Here is an 18,352-nt window from a genome sequence, read left to right on the forward strand (position 1 = left end):
GGTTGAATGAATAACTCACTCTAAATGTAGATACTGTGATATAAACTGAGTCTGTTCTACAGTTTCTCATTGGGTTGAATGAATAACTCACTCTAAATGTAGATACTGTGATATAAACTGAGTCTGTTCTACAGTTTCTCATTGGGTTGAATGAATAACTCACTCTAAATGTAGATACTGTGATATAAACTGAGTCTGTTCTACAGTTTCTCATTAGGTTGAATGAATAACTCACTCTAAATGTAGGTATTGTGATATAAACTGAATCTGTTCTATAGTTTCCCATTAGGCTGAATGAATAACTCACTCTAAATGTAGATACTGTGATATAAACTGAGTCTGTTCTACAGTTTCTCATTAGGCTGAATGAATAACTCACTCTAAATGTAGATACTGTGATATAAACTGAGTCTGTTCTACAGTTTCTCATTAGGTTGAATGAATAACTCACTCTAAATGTAGGTACTGTGATATAAACTGAGTCTGTTCTACAGTTTCTCATTAGGTTGAATGAATAACTCACTCTAAATGTAGGTACTGTGATATAAACTGAATCTGTTCTACAGTTTCTCATTAGGTTGAATGAATAACTCACTCTAAATGTAGATACTGTGATATAAACTGAATCTGTTCTATAGTTTCCCATTAGGCTGAATGAATAACTCACTCTAAATGTAGATACTGTGATATAAACTGAGTCTGTTCTACAGTTTCTCATTAGGTTGAATGAATAACTCACTCTAAATGTAGGTATTGTGATATAAACTGAGTCTGTTCTAGTTTCTCATTAGGTTGAATGAATAACTCACTCTAAATGTAGGTACTGTGATATAAACTGAGTCTGTTCTACAGTTTCTCATTAGGTTGAATGAATAACTCACTCTAAATGTAGATACTGTGATATAAACTGACTCTGTTCTACAGTTTCTCATTAGGTTGAATGAATAACTCACCCTAAATGTAGGTATTGTGATAAATACTAAGTTCAGAGCTCAGAAAAATATGGTAATTGGAGTTTAAGGGGTTAATATATGCGTTACATGTGTATTACATACCTGGGTATATCAGACTTCCTACTCCTCCTTTTTTTGTCTGAAATGGTTCCTTTCCTGCACCCTTTAGCTCTTTAGCCTTCTCCTCTGGAGAAATGAACACGGCTCTTATGTCTTTATGAGGCGGATCAGCCTGTCGATGGCTCGTCAATACACACACTCTGAAGCCCTGCCAACCAGCCAGAGGTCATACGCTGCTGCCCAGACGCTCACAACCAGAAGTGTGTGGGCTGCTCTGAAGTCTGTAAACAAGGAAATGCTTCTGAAATGTGTTTTTGTTTAGGGTGTAACACAACTTCACTGAAATAGTTTGTTTTTTATTCTGATTTGAACCAGACATATGTCACTGACTGTTAAGGCTTCTTACAAGTTTACATTCACATTTAATTGGTGATGATAATGCATATTTTAAGCTCACCTACTGCTCTCCCTCTCACAGTAAGAAACAAGGAACAGACCAATTTATACAGCACTCAGCAAAAGTCAGAGATCATTCTTCAATAAATTAACAGACACTAAAAACAAGTTAATTTATTTTCAGGAGATATGAGGGGTTTGCTATAAAATAAATCCCTTGCATAAAGTCAATGGAAACAGAAGATTTTCTAGTTTACAGGGAAAATGTGACTCTTAACAACCGTGCAAGGATTGGTAGACCACCAAAACTGACTGGCCCCTTAACTGTTATGTCTATTACCAAGCAACAATCAATACATGTAAATCAACATCAAAATGATGCTAGAAATGTAAGTTAGATGGCTAGACAGTTACCTTTACCAATTGGAACATGGAGCTGTTTAACAGTGTCACCACTCCCCAGTTTCAGTTTCCATTTCTCAGACTCTTTAACCAACGTTATTCCTCCTAATAAACAGCCACAAGTTCAATTCAGTTTCCTCATTATTCACCACCATCACAGTAATATTCATTTAATTTATTTTATTTAAGTTTTTATCAATGTTAACACACAAGGCAAAAAGAAAGGATGGTGGACAATCGCAAATGTAGTGTCTGAGATTTTTAAACTGAAGAATTAGGGGGAAAAATGTCTTGAGTGATTTCTTGAGTCACTGTTTTGCAAAAATGATATAACCAGACAGTTAAAGCAGAAGTTAGAACACCACTGTGTTTATTGTACAAGGGAACTATTGTACTAGGAAAGTATTTAGGAAATTATGTCTAGTAAAGATGCTTCAATAATGCTGTTTTCTTATCTGGAGTTAGTGTAGGATTATAGTCTTAGTAAATGTTATTCTGTAATAAATACTGTCCTAAATTCAGACTTAGCTGAAATTGTCATGGTGATTAAAAGTGTTAGATTCCAGAGTTAGGATGTTTCTGTAATACAGCCCCTGGAACTGTCTGTTTTAGGGCTTCCATACATCTGTGTCATGATGTGCCTTTCTTCTGAATGTATCTGTTCATTCTGAATGTTTGTGCTATTTTGGTGACCATAACGTAAATGCAGCAGTAAGAAGAACTCTTCTTTTATTAAACGGACCAGTTTTCATTCTATTTCTGGAGCTTTCCTTTATTCTCCAAATGTCTGTATTCTACAAGAGAATGTCCTTGACCTTTTCTTTCTCTCTCTCCTATTTCTATTCTTTTTTATTTGAGAGTTGTGGATGAGTCACTGTGATCTGATTTAGTCTGAATTCTTTTGAAGCCAGAGAGTGGTTATGAGGAGTAACAGTCAGAAAAGCACCCATTTTCACACCACTGTCTTGCTCTACAGCTGTCGTGATCTGAAGATCAGTGCTCAGAAGCTGTATCTGTACTAGACCTGCACAATATGGACAAGTGCAGCAGTTTGTTAGTGAGAATGAAATGCTGTTTGGCAGTGTTCCCTGGGACTAATCCCAGTGGTATTTTGGCTGAAAGTGCCGCGGGTTGTCATTGCTTTGTTTTCTGTTCGCTCTCTGGAGCCTGTGTACACCTGGCTGTTACCTGTTGAGGAGGACATCCAGATTCCCTGCCGTCCTTCAACTCCTCTCCACGGAAGAGGGTTCATCTCCAAAGTATCTCTTCATTAGCTTGATATATGAGTTGATTTTAAGATTCTATTATATCAAGATCACTTAGGTCTGCTGACTAGTTCTTTTTGACTGTCCCTAAATCAGAGGTGAGGCACAGGAGATTGTGCTTTTTCAGTTATAGTCCCCAAACTCTGGAATGAGTTGCCTTTGCATGATAGGCTGGCCAACTGTTTTTTAAATCTTGTCTCAAAACACATTTTTACTCTTTGGCCTTCGATTTAGTGTGAAAGCCGCTTGTATTTTGTGTTGTTGTTACAATCTTACTGACTGTATTATTATATTTTTTACTTTTTAATCTGGCATCTGTGTTTTATTGCCTGTTTTATGTGTTTTGCTGTGTTGATTGTGCAGCACTTTGGTCAACAGCTGTTGTTTATAAATGTGCTCTGTAAATTTGACATTGACATAATGTGACATGGTCAATGATTATGTTGTGTTCTTCCAGCCAAAATGATTCATTGTATCTGATTAGTTTCTTTTATCTAAACACTAACAGAGACTCATCAGAAACTGTGATTAGTTGGGATTCTCAGAGTTTAGTTTAGAGGTTTCATTTGTTTTTTCCAGCCAGTTGCAAAGGACAACAATTATTAAAAATATATATTTTGCGTATAGGTATTTTAAATTCTTCTATGTTTATATATTTACTGTTTATTAGCTATTCTCTTTGCCCTGCAATGGACTGGCGACCTGTCCAGGGTGAATCCTGCCTTCTGCCCAATGACCACTGGGATAGGCTCCAGCTGCCCCCGCAACCCAGAAGGAAAAGCAGTTTAGAAAATGTGTGTGTTTTTTCCTTTTGGAGACGTGCCAATTTATATACTGTATCTCAATTTCACATACTTCTTTTTTGAGAATTTTCATTTTTGTAACATTTCCTTTTTTTCTTTTGTTAACAGCAAAATTATGCATGTATGTTTTTTATTAAAACACCATACAATAAAACTTAACTGAATAAAATGGAATGTCTGTAATTTATCCTGTTGAACTGCTGATTCCAGAGACCAGAATTCTAGCTTTGAACCCCCAACCTGTAACAAGGTGCTTTGAAAAGTCATAATAAAATAAATCTCTCTGACTTCTGCACAGTCCATTTCATTGACTTGGATTAAGCCTAGTCTTGGACTAAAATGCTGTGCCAGTGATAATTCACCATAAAAATATTAAGTCCAGACTTTGGCTTATTTTGGGAAACTGGTCCATAGCACTCAAAGACAATGCATGAAAGTAAATTCACAGGTGGATAGAAGTCCACAGAAAATAAAGCCTAATATGTTTTATGGTCAGTTTTCTAGACCTAGATTAAGCTTATGCTTAGCCTAAAAGTCATTTCTGATGGTGATTTGCCCTTACACAACTACAGTTTAGTCTAAGGCGAGGTTTAGTCCTTGTCTGGGAAACCGGCCCTTAGTGGATTTGTTTAATTTGTACCGTTTTCACTGTGTAAGCTGTTTTATTTGTTGCACAGAGGCCTGAGGGTTGTTGATTATTTTCCTGTTGTTGTTTGTAAACAGGTGGGAGGACTGGTTCTTCAGTAGTTTTTGTAAACATGTGATTAGGGCGTCTCTATCTCTCTCTCTTTCTCTCTCTCTCCCTCCATCACACAGCACAGTTTCCTCGACAACCTGCTCGCCTTCTCTCTCTCTCGTTCTATCTCTCTCTCTCTCCCTCTCTTCCTCTCTGTACCTCTCTCTTGCTCTATTTTCGTCTGTCAGGTTCCTCTCTCATCTTGCTCACTTACTCTCATGCTCTCTCACTCATCTCTCTGCCCTCCTTCTTTCACATTCTCTCTCCCTGCCCCCTTTCTTTCTCGTTCTCTCTCCCCTTCATTATTTTTTGCTTTTTTCTTACTCTGTCCTTTTCTCTCTCTCCTTTTTCCAACCTTCTCTCCATTTTACCCCTTTCCCCCCTTCTTCTTCTCTCCCCCCTCTCCTTCTCTCTCTCTCTGCTTACTCTTTCTTTTCTGCCATGATAGTATTTCTTCTGTCTGTGCTTTAGCAGATGTTATTTTTAAGATCACTCCTGTTGCATTGCTCTCAGAAGTATGAGACGGATATTGGAATGATGATCATGATGAATATTAAACATTAAACACAGTGTTTACTTAGCACAATCCAGGCACTGCTCTTTACAAGCCTAACCTTTTACTTATACTCTCTCTCCCTCCCTCTTTCTCTCTCTCTCTCTCTCTCTCTCTCTCTCTCTCTCTCTCTCCCCCCCTCCCTCCCTCTCTCTCTAGCTGTAGACAGTGCTGTAGCTGAACTGCAGAAGGTTGAGGAGGCGTATGACACTGTTCAAATGGAGATCAGGTACGTCTATTTGTAATGCCGGGGAGCGATGAGACGGACGCATGTGCTGAGTAAAGCGAGTTTTATTATGGGCAAATCCAAAATCAGGGTCAAGACGGTCCAGGTTCATGTAGCCAACATGGAGAGATTGGAGTTCAGACATGACGAAAGAAACACAGACTGAAATACACAACGGAGAAACACACTGAACAAATCAAACATCTAGACATATCAAACAAACAAAACATCCAGTAACCAAAGACCAGCAAGCACAAGGGGCAAACACAGGATTTAAATACAAAACAAGGAGGGACAGGCAGAAAACAGGTGGCAATGATCAGGGGTGGAGTCAGACAACAAGGGGGCAGGACTTGGACTCAAAACAAAGAAGCACATGGACGATAAAAAAAAGTAAACAAAAAGCACATGGAGGAGAGGGAGGAGCCAGTCGTGACACTACTACGCTGATATACATAGTTGTGTGCACATATGCTCGAACACTGAACTGTAGTTGCCACTGTGTGATGAGTATTGAAAACACTAATTTCATCAATTTTCATCACGGAAAATCAGGAAGAGAATGTTCGGGCCAGCAATTCTGTGAAACAGCTTTCAGCAGGGCAGTGAAGTGGATAAGACCAGTATATTATATAGTACCTGCTATGATGAAACAGAAGTGCCACAACATAGGCACATTGCCAAGAATGTTTTGTTAAGGGCATAAAGTCAGTAATGCTATCTAGAACCAAAAACAGTGAAGACATTTCTGTGTTCTCAGTGTTACTTCAGCAAACTAACATGTTTGCTCATCATCTAATCATGAGGAGAAAAAAAATGTAGAAGCCCGAGTCATCACAATCGATCACTGCACTAGTTAAGCCGCTTCTGCATCTTCTAAGCCGCTTCTCCATCTGGGTTGCTTCAGGGGGGTGCTGGAGTCTATCCCAATTGTCATTGGGTGAAAGGCAGGAAACACCCTGGACAGGTCGCCAGTCCATCGCAGGGCATGTAACCTAAACAGAGATTTAAATTTTTTTGGGGGGACGGTGAAACATAAAACCCAACACAATCAGTACTAGGGCCTCAGTACTAGAAGCACATAAAATAGTGACCTAAACATTTGCTCTAATTTAGAAGTAAATAGTAACTTATAAAATGAATAATCATTGTTATTTAAAATTTTAGAGGTAAAGTTCATTATTTAATGTTAATACAATGACATTCCAATATGCAAATTCCATATTTCATATCAAATCTAGACATTTTCTGCTTACTTGTAAAGGAAATAATGCCGGAATAACACACACCTGGTCATGGAACAGCTAAACCAACTATCCAGTTACTTTTCAGCCTCAAAAAACAAGGAATGGATATGAAAGTGGTTGTTATTCCAGCATTGTTCACCCATTGTAAACGTAAATACCCTCAAATTAAAACTGAAACTTTACGTCTGCATTTATCTCTTATTCAATATTTATTTAATTTAAACTCTAAAATGCTGTGGTAGCTAAAATAACTAACATTTTTCAGCATGAGTTGTTTATCTACATACATGTGTATTCTGTATTGTTTGCACAACTGAGATGTACTATTAGGAACCTTAAACTGAGTTGGATGCAATCTAGTCAAGTTGTATTAGTTTATTAACTAATAAAACTATGTGATAAGTTGCCTTATGGGTGTTCAGCTTACATCTCACATTTACAGTGCACCAGTGCACCTGTTGTGTATGTTTGTGTATGCTATGTTAATATCTAACGAAAAACTTGTTTTTCTTCCCAGCGGTTAACCAAATATCCATTCATTAACTCTTATGTATACTTGAATTTCAGAATTAGTCAGAATGTGCATGCCTAGAAATATGGCCATTACCAGTGTCTCTCTCTCTCTCTCCCTCTCTCCCCCTCTCTATCTGTCTCTCTCTTTCTCAGTGCTTTCACCTTTTGCATTCTGACTTGTCTGCATGGCATTCCACACAACCAGGCCTTAAAATAGCTACACACACACACACACACACACACACACACACACTGTTAAGAGGGCATACAGTAATGAGTTAGCGCAGTCAGACACCCAGGGTGCATTTTAATGAACAAACGTGGATGCTGCTGTTAGCCTGCCTGCTGTGCAGTAGTGGCTGGGTTTTCTCCTGCAGGGGTTCAGGGCTTTTCTCCTGCAGCCTACACACATACACACCCAGCAAACACGAGAAGACAGCAACCATGAGACACTGTTTTAAAAAAAAAAACACTGTGGGGAAATGCTGACGGACTCAGCTTAGCGTAGATTACTGAAAACACACACAGAGCATCTCTGTCTGTGGGCTGCATTTGGCCTAGTGTGGGAACCTGAATGTACCCCACGATTAGCCTGTTACCACTAACACTCTTTGTTCTTTACTGGAATACCTACTAGCTGCTGTATCTACAGCAGCTATGCTTCCATAAAAGATTATACAATAATAACAGACAAACAACAAGACAATAGGTTTAACATAACTTCAGAAATCTGTAGCAGAAACTGCACTCACCTAGCATTTTATTAGAAACACCTGTACACCTACTCATTCATGCAGCTAACTAGTGACAGTGATGCAGTACATAAAATCATGGAGATATGGGCCAGCAGCTTCAGGTAATGTTCATGTCAACCATGATTGCTGGTGCCAGAAGGACTGGTATGCCAGGTGGCCAGGTTAAAACTGACAGAAAGGTTACAGTAACTCAGATGATATATAACTCTGGTGATCAGAAAAGCATCTCAGAAGGCCAAAAGACCATGTCAGGTTTTACTTCTGTCAGGCAAGAACTGAAAGCTGAGGCTGCAGTGGGACAGGCTTACTAAACCTGGATGGTTGAAGACTGGAAAAGAGTAGCCTGGTCTGAGGGATCTCTTCTGCTGAGTTACACAGATTGCTTGAATGCCACAGCCTATTTGAGTATTGTTGCTGACCATGTGCACCCCTTCATGGCCACAATTTACCCATCTTCTAATGCCGACTTCTAGCATAATAATATACCATGTCATCTCAAACTGGTTTCATGAACATGATAGTGTTCTTTAGTGACCTTTTCAGTCACCAGATGTGAATCCAATAGATCCCCTTTAAAGTGTTGTAGAAAAGGAGATACGCAGAATGAAAGTGCACCTGGAAAAGGATCCTCACCTGCAGGAGTTGCTTGATGCAATTATCTCAACATAGACGAGAATCTCAAAGGAATGTTTCCAATATCTTGTGAAATCTTTGTCATTAGGAGATGAGTTGTGAGAGCAAAGGGAGCCCCTACCCAATATAATATATTGATCCTAATTAATTGCTCAGTGTGTGTATATCTAGCAAAAATAAATGGCCTCATGAAGAAAACTCATGCACAGAATAGGCATTTTGGTGAAGAATGGTCAGATAAATATGGTATGATTACACATTGATGAGGTAATCTTAAGTGGTTAATAATGATGATGTATTTGTTCCCTGGAGAGAAGAAATTCGTACTTTAATTCATTCAAGATGAGTTTGATTTTTAAATAATAAAAAATGAATGTCACTTCTGAAACAGTCCATATTTTAGCCACAACCCTGCATTTTAAAGCAGGAACTGAGACTGTATCCCATGGCCACATTATAAGCTGTTAGATGCCATTATATTGAAATAAATATCCAAAAGTCTACAAATCAGTGTGTAACATTAATGATTAAAAGATGATTTTTATGTGTACAACTGGTCAAAGCTGCGTTTGCTGGTCATGTACTTGTGTGTTTGAGTTCTGCTCAAAATTTGCTACTGCGACCTGATCTGAATTAAACGGTTAATAATGATGATGTATTTGTTCCCTGAAAAGAAGATTCAACATATTATCATGTAGTATGCATTAAATACCACTGACTATTTTTTCAAATGTATTATATTACATGTTTGTTACTGCTATTAATGAATATATTTAATGAATATTTTAAAATAATTGTGATTAAAATACTATTACTGCATTGATCATGAATATGCCGTTAGTGAATCTCCATTTGTGGTGTACATTTAATTCATTTGTAAGTACTAGTTTGCCAGCATGATTAAGTTACTTGGAAAAAAATATTGTTCCACTATCGTACATTCAAATGTAAAAATGTTTTTCCATCTCCTGTGAAGTCACCATTTTGGATAGATGATGCTTTAATGCAACAACATGGTGTACGCTATAGAATGTGTACACTATGTATGATGATATGTTGGTATTAACACACTATAGTATGTATAGTATAATATATGCTGAAGCATGTGGATAGTACATACACCAGTGGTTCTCAAACCGGTCCTCAGGGAGCCCCAGACAGCCCATATTTTTTGCTCTATCCTTGTGTTTTATGAGTTGTGGACTGAAAAATATGGAGTGTCTGGGGGTCCCTGTAGCCCACCAGTATGTACTCTAGAAGTGCTTCCCACAGGGCTTTGTGAGACTAAGGTGGATGGACCTCACTCACCACTTTAGTGCATACTGCAGTATATTCTGCAGTATAAGTTATGGTATAGATTATATATTGTGAATAGTACAAATTGTAGTATATGTATAGTATATATTGTAGTATATGTACATTATATACTACAGTATAGATATACTGTAGTATTTACATAGTATATACTGTAGTATTTGTATAGTATATATTGTAGTATATGTACATTATATACTACAGTATAGATATACTGTAGTATTTACATAGTATATACTGTAGTATTTGTATAGTGTATGCTGTAGAATGTGTGCAGTGTATGTGTATAGTAAAATAATAATAGTATGCGTCTAATATATGAGTCGTGAGTCTGTGTGGCTTGTTGAGCAGCAATGTGACTGTATGACATTGCTGAGATGACTGTGTGCTGCTCAGTTGCAGTGATGGTGTATTAGTGCGGCTGTAGCCTTCAGGCTAGCATAGTCTTTATTCCTGCACTCTGTTACAGACAATATAGCTCCACTGCATCACTCCTTTAAAGGTCATTGTGTGTGTGTGTGTGTGTGTGTGGGAGTAGTTACCCACTGCACACATACACATGTGAGTTTCTGACTGTGTGTGTGTGTGTGTGTGTGTGTGTGTGTGTGTGTGTGTGTGTTAGTACAAATGCATGCTTATTCAGTGTGAGTGTATTGGTGCTTACTTGTGTGTAAAGCAATATACCGGACTATGGGTTCCTAAATGTCTTAATTCATATTAAGTTACATTCTACCAATTAAACGTAGACACTCTATCATTTCAACACTTGACCTTTAGGCTTTTTAAAATCAATTTATTACAGGGTCACTGCAGTCCCACAGTAAAAATACATATTTTAAAGTTTTTATTTTTATATTGTAGTATATTTTAAAGTATTCCAATGTCAATATAATCAATATATTTACAGAGACTATATTATGATCTATTTAAGCTCAAGAGGTTAATAGAGATAGCAGTAAACTAAATGTACATGAAATCATCGATATCCAGAGGTATTTTCTATTGGGAATTGTTGCTCCCAAGCCCTAAATTTGTGAACAATTTTTCAGTGTTGTGTTCAAAAATGTCTTCTTGATTTCTTTTAATGCGAGATTTAAAAAATTGGATCCTTTATGAGTTTGATTTTTAAATAATAAAAAATGAATGTCACTTCTGAAACATTCAGAATATTCATATTTTAGCCACAACCCTGCATTTTAAAGCAGGAAATGAGACTGTATCCCATGACCACATTGTGAGCTGTTAGATCCCATTATATTGAAATAAATACATCCAAAAATCTACAAATCAGTGTGTAACATTAAGAATGGTCACTACGGAAACACACATTTTCTAAGATTTTCTAAGTAAACTTGTTCATTTTTTAATGGAAAATATTGAGATGATTTTTATGTATATTGGTCAAAGCTGCGTTTGCTAGTCATGTACTTGTGTGTTTGAGTTCTGCTCAAAATTTGCTACATTTTTTACTGCCGAAAAAGTCACTACTAAAACGTTTGGTGACAAAATGTGATTTTATGTTTTCGACCTCGGGATTTGAACCAGTTCAGTAGGACCATCCGCACAATAACTAGTAGTAATGAAAGGATCTGCAATGCCACAAAATATTTCTTAATTATTGATTTAATTAATAATATGTTCAGTGTGAAAAAGTACTCATTACTACAGCTGACTTGGTGGAGGCTATGTAATAGTGTTGATGTAAAATTAATAAAATAAAATGATAAAAAAAATAATAATAATAATAACAAACACATAACTAACATTTGTATTAATCGATTATTAATTGAATATTGTTTGTTATAGGGAACTGAAGGAGAAGCTGGCTATTGATTACGGTCCTGAACGGGAGTTTGTGTTTCTGCTGAGCCGTTGTGTGCAGATGGCCGTTTCTGAGTGAGTACTGTCCACCCTGCTACTGCTGAGGTCATCTGTGCTGACATCACACTCTATTGTCTGACCTTATAACTGTATGATACAGCAAAAAAAAGTTTGAAAAATCACCAGCATCTCAGTAGGTTCCTGTTAGGACAAGCTACACTACTGGAACTCTGCTACTTAACATTGACATAACCACGCCAATAACAAGTCATGCTGGATGTCATATGTCATATTTTGTTCCGTAACATAACAGTGTCATGTTACCATTATGGGCAGTTGAGATGACGTGACATCAAACTTTATGGCATCTGTCATTACAGTTAGAAGTAATAGTTACATGATACTGTTACAGTCATGACAACACATTGTTCTTGTCTGAACATCTTGCATCTCCATTTAAATTTTTTTTTTTATTAGTTTATTTTTATACTATTTAAAAACACCAGCTGCCCTTTACCAGAGACTGTCCCCCAGGGGGAGATTGTGGTCCTTGGTCAAAAAGCGTAACAGTGTGGGAGCAGAGAGACCAGAGGCTCTGAGTGAGTGACTGGGAGTAAACAGAAATAATGCATGAATGCAGAACACTCTCAACCCAGCTAACTGGCAAGTCATCAAATATCAAAACTGTGCTCTTTTCCCATGAATTTACTTTTATTTTATAATTGTTGGATGGTAAAAGGCATTACATTTACATTACACAGTTATTTGTAGCAGACATTGTCAGAAGCAGTGACCCAGAAAAGGATCTCCAACAGCTCTAATTGCTATTACGGTTAGCTAGAGCAGCAGTGCAAACACTCCTCAGTGTAAGCAGAACTCAATGGGATAACACTTTCTATGATTGGCATGTTTGTAAGCATCTATACACACATTCATAACATGTTATAATGCAATCATAAGGCATGTACATATTTGACAATGGCTGTACATATTTGTACAATGCATTACACGTTATAGCCATGATTATTATGTATTATGGATTATTAACATAATGCATTATAAGTACTGTTTATAACAAATTATGAGAGCTCATAAGTTGTGTTTGTCCACTTTAAGTAAAGTGAAGCATACTGTACTAAAGCCTCCTCCAGTGTTAAGAGTGTTTCAGTGTTTTACCCAATGTGAGAAAATCAATGTACACCACCGTTAGCTTGACACTGTATATCCAGTAGAATGCTAGCAGAAATTAGCATTACTGTACTGTAGTGTAGTGATGTTACAGAGTGAAGGGAAAAACTGCTAATATAAATTCATCTAGCTCTTTTACGACATTAAAAAGCAGGAAAACACACCTAGATGCACATATGCAGAACAAAGCTTCTAACCTCCTAAACTTTTAATACATGTTATTTATTTTATGAACTCATAAAAATATGAATCCAAGAAGAGTAAACCAGCAATAAAAAGTACATAAGTATTTTGTGCAGTGTGATGGGAGGTAACAGATATAAATACCAAGTAATAGAAATTTTTCAAATGAACTTTGTCATTCAGACTATACAAGCAGTGCAAAGCTGATCGAGACTGCATTTCTCCAAAATATATATAGACATACTAGACAACATACAGACATAAAAAACCTGCACACGCACACACACACACACACATGTATGTAATATTGCACATTGTTCCTAATGATTGTATTATTGCACAGTGTAACAGGAAATGTAACCTTAACAATGGTGAATAGTGATAAATTGCTGTGGTGAGAACATTGTAAATATTTTACAGAAAAAATAACTGCATTTTTACATAGACATGTTTTATAATGTCTAGACATGAATTCCATAAAAGTTTTCAGACATTGTGTATGTTCAGGAGCTCAAAAAATCTGATAGGCCTGCAGTTGTGTATTATTGGAGGGAGTTGAGTAGTTTCATGGCCTGAAATTAGTTAGACTATCTTACCTAGTACTTACCATGTTACCCAAATTAATGACACAACATTTTAAAGTTTATACCTCATGCTTACCTGATTAATTAAAAAAAAGGCCACTTTAAATTTATAGGAGGTGACTGTCACTGGCAAATTTGTACACGTAGTATAATTATGAAGTAGCCTGCATCTCTAACTTTAACATTCTTAAGTCTTTTTTTAACTCCTGAGGCTAGTGCCTTACCTGCGTTTGAGGTTTTGAAATAATCTCAGGGTTTTGGTGTGCTTGAATTATGTTTGTGTTTTGTTCTGTGTGTGGCAGGAACCTTTGTCCTTAAAGGGAGAACACACATAAACATAATAATGAAGTTTCAAGAACTGTTAACCTTTCTAATGATGGTTACACACTGATTCACACCAGCCTGAATGACTGCTGCATTGTTTTTTAGTAAGACGTAGAAGCCACTGATATATGCAGTGCAACAAATATGCGTGTGAGTAAAGCAGAAGGTTTTTTTTTTTTGTTTTTTTTTAATTTAAAAAGTTGTGTTGTATATAGTCCTGTTTTGCGGAAAGAAAAAATGTATAGTGTGTTGACATTAAAACAAGTGGGGAAAAACCTAGTTGATACACAATGTATATCAGATGTAAATATGACTCATTATATAACTCATTGGCTGTGTTTACATGCACAGATTTTTGCCAATCCGATTCAGACTGAGGTGTTTATTCTCACTCTGTTCAACTGTCTGATGAAAATCTTCGTTTACCTACTCGCTACAAGTAATCCGATGCAGAATGACGCGCATGCGTATAGCAGCGTTTAGAGTAACCGTTACCATGACAGCGAACGTCACGTGATGCCCAGTCCGCGTGAGATGAGTTTCCAGTTGGCGCGCTTGTTTTTAACGGCTTTAAACTGACGTCAGACTCTGAAAAACGTCCTTCAGTCCTTCACCTGCACTTATAAAGGAAGCGGCGAGAGGAAGACGTCGTGCCCTGAGACACAGAAGCTGGACGGTCCGATTGGAGTGTAATCGGATTCAGGCGTTTACACGGATATTATTCTTCTATCTAACGGATTATTTAGAGGTTTACCCTCCTCGTTCAATCGGATAGAAATTGCATTCCGAATGGCCTCAATCGGATTAGTCTATTCCGATTGACGTGTTTACATGGACGTATTCTACTCCGATTGAGCTATTATTAACGGATTATCAGGCTGCATGTAAACATGGCTATTGACTATAGAAGACGATAATGTTCATATGATCAATACAGTCATTCTGACTGATTGTGATACGCTACTGGAAGTGTAGTGGTGATATGGCTTCTGCTGTGCCTTTTAAAAATGACGTTCTATGATGTTCATATGATCCACACAGTCATACTGACAGACTGTAACACACTATAGAAAGTATTTGCAAAACTGAGAAGAAGCATCCTGCAGCCAGTGAGCAGTCAATACCGGCCTTGACTTTTAAATCAAAAAAATCAAGAAAAGGTCAGTTTGATCAGAGGTGCTGATCCGTACCAAATCAATAAGTTATATTAGAGTATGTGCTTTTCCCTGCGAGAACATGTGCAAACATCTTTAATTACCCTGTAAATATTGCAGCAACAGATACATCACAGGAGCTAAAAGCATACAAATTGCGAGAGTCATATCATTTTTTATCTTTTTTTTTTCCCTGGTTATTCTCGCTACTCAGAGATTTCTCCTTCACTTCTCCTTCTTTTTCCCTCATGATGTCAGAGCGCTAGAATGCTGTAAAAGCTTTCACCATATAGTTTTGCTGTAGTTATTACACCCATGAACCACGCAGCACACCAGGGCTATATTTTATCAAGATGCTTTAGTAACTGTGTACAAATGGCCCTGTTAGCGCATTGACCAGTGGTACATCAATACTATGGTACCAACAAGAAGTGTAAAGTAGAAAGAATCGTACTATAGGAAGCAACAACAGGTTTTCCTTGCACTATAAGTAAGAAAAAGTTTGTTGCACAGATTGAGTGATGAGGGCAGTAAAGAGAGAGAACCCAAAGAATGCTGACTGTTTAAATGGATTGAATTGATATGTTAATTGATTACAGAAATAATCATTATTATATATAGCCCTATCATGACAACATCATATTTGAGTATGACAATTCTAGAATTATATGGGTAAAGCTGTTTTTTTTTTAGTAAAATAGGTGAGGAGGGAAACTGTGGGGTCTCTGAGGTGTCCCTGATGAGAGATGGCAAGACATGGACCATTTCTAATAGTGTGTGAGAGAGAGAGAAGAGAGGCTGTGAGACAAATGCCTGAGGCTTCAGACTTCACAGATACAATGCTCCAATGTGTAAAAGAGAGCTAGAGTGACTGCATGTGAGAGATGGTGAAAGAGCACGTTTAAGAGACTTGACTTTTACTAAAAAGTCCACAAAATGATATTAGACTCCACAAAAGTCAGTTTCATTGTAGGACTACATAAACCATATCACACCTTCATTATTTAGAATAAAGCTAGCTTAGGTTTGTTTACAGAGCCGCATCTGGGTCTGTTAGGCTGTAATAATAACGACTCCACATTTGAAAGAGGAGCTGTTTCTTTCATTTAGCTCTTTTGAAGTGAAATGATTAAAGTGTGGCCACTCCTTGGAGGTGTGTTTCAAACCTCTCCGCTAAGCTTTGATAAATAAAATACCCTGTAGTGATATTTATTGCATAGTAATTTTCTAAATACCTCTTTTTCTGGAATATTGACCATTTTTCCCCCCTAATGGTAGACAGCCAGTTTCTTTGGTTGCTAATCTGGAGGATGGGTACTGACCCATATGCAAGCTGTTCATCTCTTGTCTGGATATTTTTGGACGGTGGAGCACTCAATCCAGCGCTGACACTGGTGTGTGTAAAATCATGCTGTTCATGCTGTTCATGCTGTAGGGTGTGTTCATTTAGGATTTTAATGAAAACAGGCAAGTAAGCACATGTAAATGGACAAAAAAGTTTGGACATGTTTCTGTCTTTTAGGTTAAAACACATTACACACCTATGACTGTGTACAGGAGCTCAAACACTAGCTGAACTGTCCGAGGTGCCAGTATTAAAATGCTGAAATTACTGTTTTATTATTTTTATTATTATTCTTTGTTATGTTTCATTATAGGAAGACAGAGAAAATATAAGCACTAAAAGTCAGTGAAATGTCAGTTTTAGGTTTTAACAGGACTTTTAAAATGCAGTTACTTGTATTTGTGAGTAAATGAGTATTATATTAATTATTAGTATTAATAATACTTTATTTCTCCAACACTTGAGTGTCTTAACATGAGCCTGTTGCCAAGGATGTGCTGTTAAAGATGTAACTGAAAAGACTGAGATATTGTGGCTTTATCATTGCATAGGCTAACTGTTGTAGATGATGTTAGGTTAGCTAGGTCCCGAAAGAGCATGTGTTCACTTAGCCACAGTGAAAATATATTTCTCTGAAAACAAGCTGGCACTTTGTCCCCTGGGGACATGCTTCCTCCTCGGCGTCCAGCATTACCAGTAGCTGTAGTTTATACGAGGTGTCCCCTGTTACTCATTCTGCATGAAAAACTGTAATTTTCTGTTGTCTATTTTTTAATATCAAAACACATTTATAAATATATTGCTATGCATGCTGTTCTTTGCACAGCACCAATGCTGTCACCTAAAGAAGTAATTAGCTGAAGTCACATCATCTTTTGCACCCCAGAATTAAGTGATTATTCATTCATAATCAGATACATGAAAAGCAAAATTAGTCACAATGCACATTACAACACAATTAATAATTAGCATGCAACCTTTAATCAAGTCTCTGTATGCATGTGTGTGTGGCCATACAATGTTATCTACTACACATTCATATTCATTCAGGAACCCATGGTCACACTCAGTGGCGTTTTGAACATTGATGGATATGTTGAGACTGAACACTGCTAAATTAACGCCTGAAACTCAGCCGTGCTTTAATGAGTCACTGAAGCAGTTAATTACTTTCAAAGGTCACTGTTTGGACCTTCGTCAAAATAGAAATAATTAAGGAATTTTATAAAGCTGCTTTCACCTGTCGCAGCATGATACGGAAGCTTCGCTTGTTACCTAAGAATAAGTTCATTGTGTCTGATGCCTTTGCTTCACCACAGCCTCACATCAGATTTCATACACTATCAAATCACCAGGGTTTGATGATTAAATATAATGAGAGCAGATTAATGAGTGATCGGCTCACAATCCCTACACAGTGCAATCAGCTATAAAAAGTTCATATCACCAAAAAGTGTTGTTTGTATTTTTAAACATACATTTAAATATGATAATATTCATATTTGTTCAATGTTCATTTCTGCACATGCATGAATTCGGGCAGAGCGAGAGAGAGAGAGAGGTGTTATTTTGCTAAGGAATGATGGAGGAGATTGTTGGTAAGAATTTTATTTTAATTATATTTGCTTTTTTTTGTTCTTTGTAAAGTAAATTGGTCTGGAAGTTTTGTTTATTGTATCTTCTTGCTGTCAGGTGACAGTGCTATTCTATCTATTGCACCACCATGTTGCCCATATTCTCTTAAAAAATGAAAGTTTTATTTTTTATTTTTTGTTATTGATCTTTCAGAATTCTTCATAGATTAACAGTTTAAAAATCTTTACAGATTGATCATTCACATTCATTCAGAGATGAACATTTCAAAGTTCTTTGAAAATCGGCATCAAATCTTTTACAG

General features: G+C 37.0%; 1 protein-coding gene across 1 annotated transcript in view; it reads left to right on the forward strand.

Moving 5' to 3' along the window:
• Positions 1–18,352, forward strand: part of LOC108440425 (glucosidase 2 subunit beta-like) — a 201,774-nt gene that overhangs the window by 140,284 nt on the left and 43,138 nt on the right. The window contains exons 10-11 of the mRNA XM_017719285.2: positions 5,328–5,397; positions 11,663–11,752. Coding sequence (XP_017574774.1) covers positions 5,328–5,397; positions 11,663–11,752 — 160 coding nt within the window. The remainder of the gene's footprint in view (positions 1–5,327; positions 5,398–11,662; positions 11,753–18,352) is intronic.

Source organism: Pygocentrus nattereri, chromosome 22, assembly GCF_015220715.1.
Source record: "Pygocentrus nattereri isolate fPygNat1 chromosome 22, fPygNat1.pri, whole genome shotgun sequence".
In the NCBI taxonomy this organism is placed as follows: domain Eukaryota; kingdom Metazoa; phylum Chordata; class Actinopteri; order Characiformes; family Serrasalmidae; genus Pygocentrus; species Pygocentrus nattereri.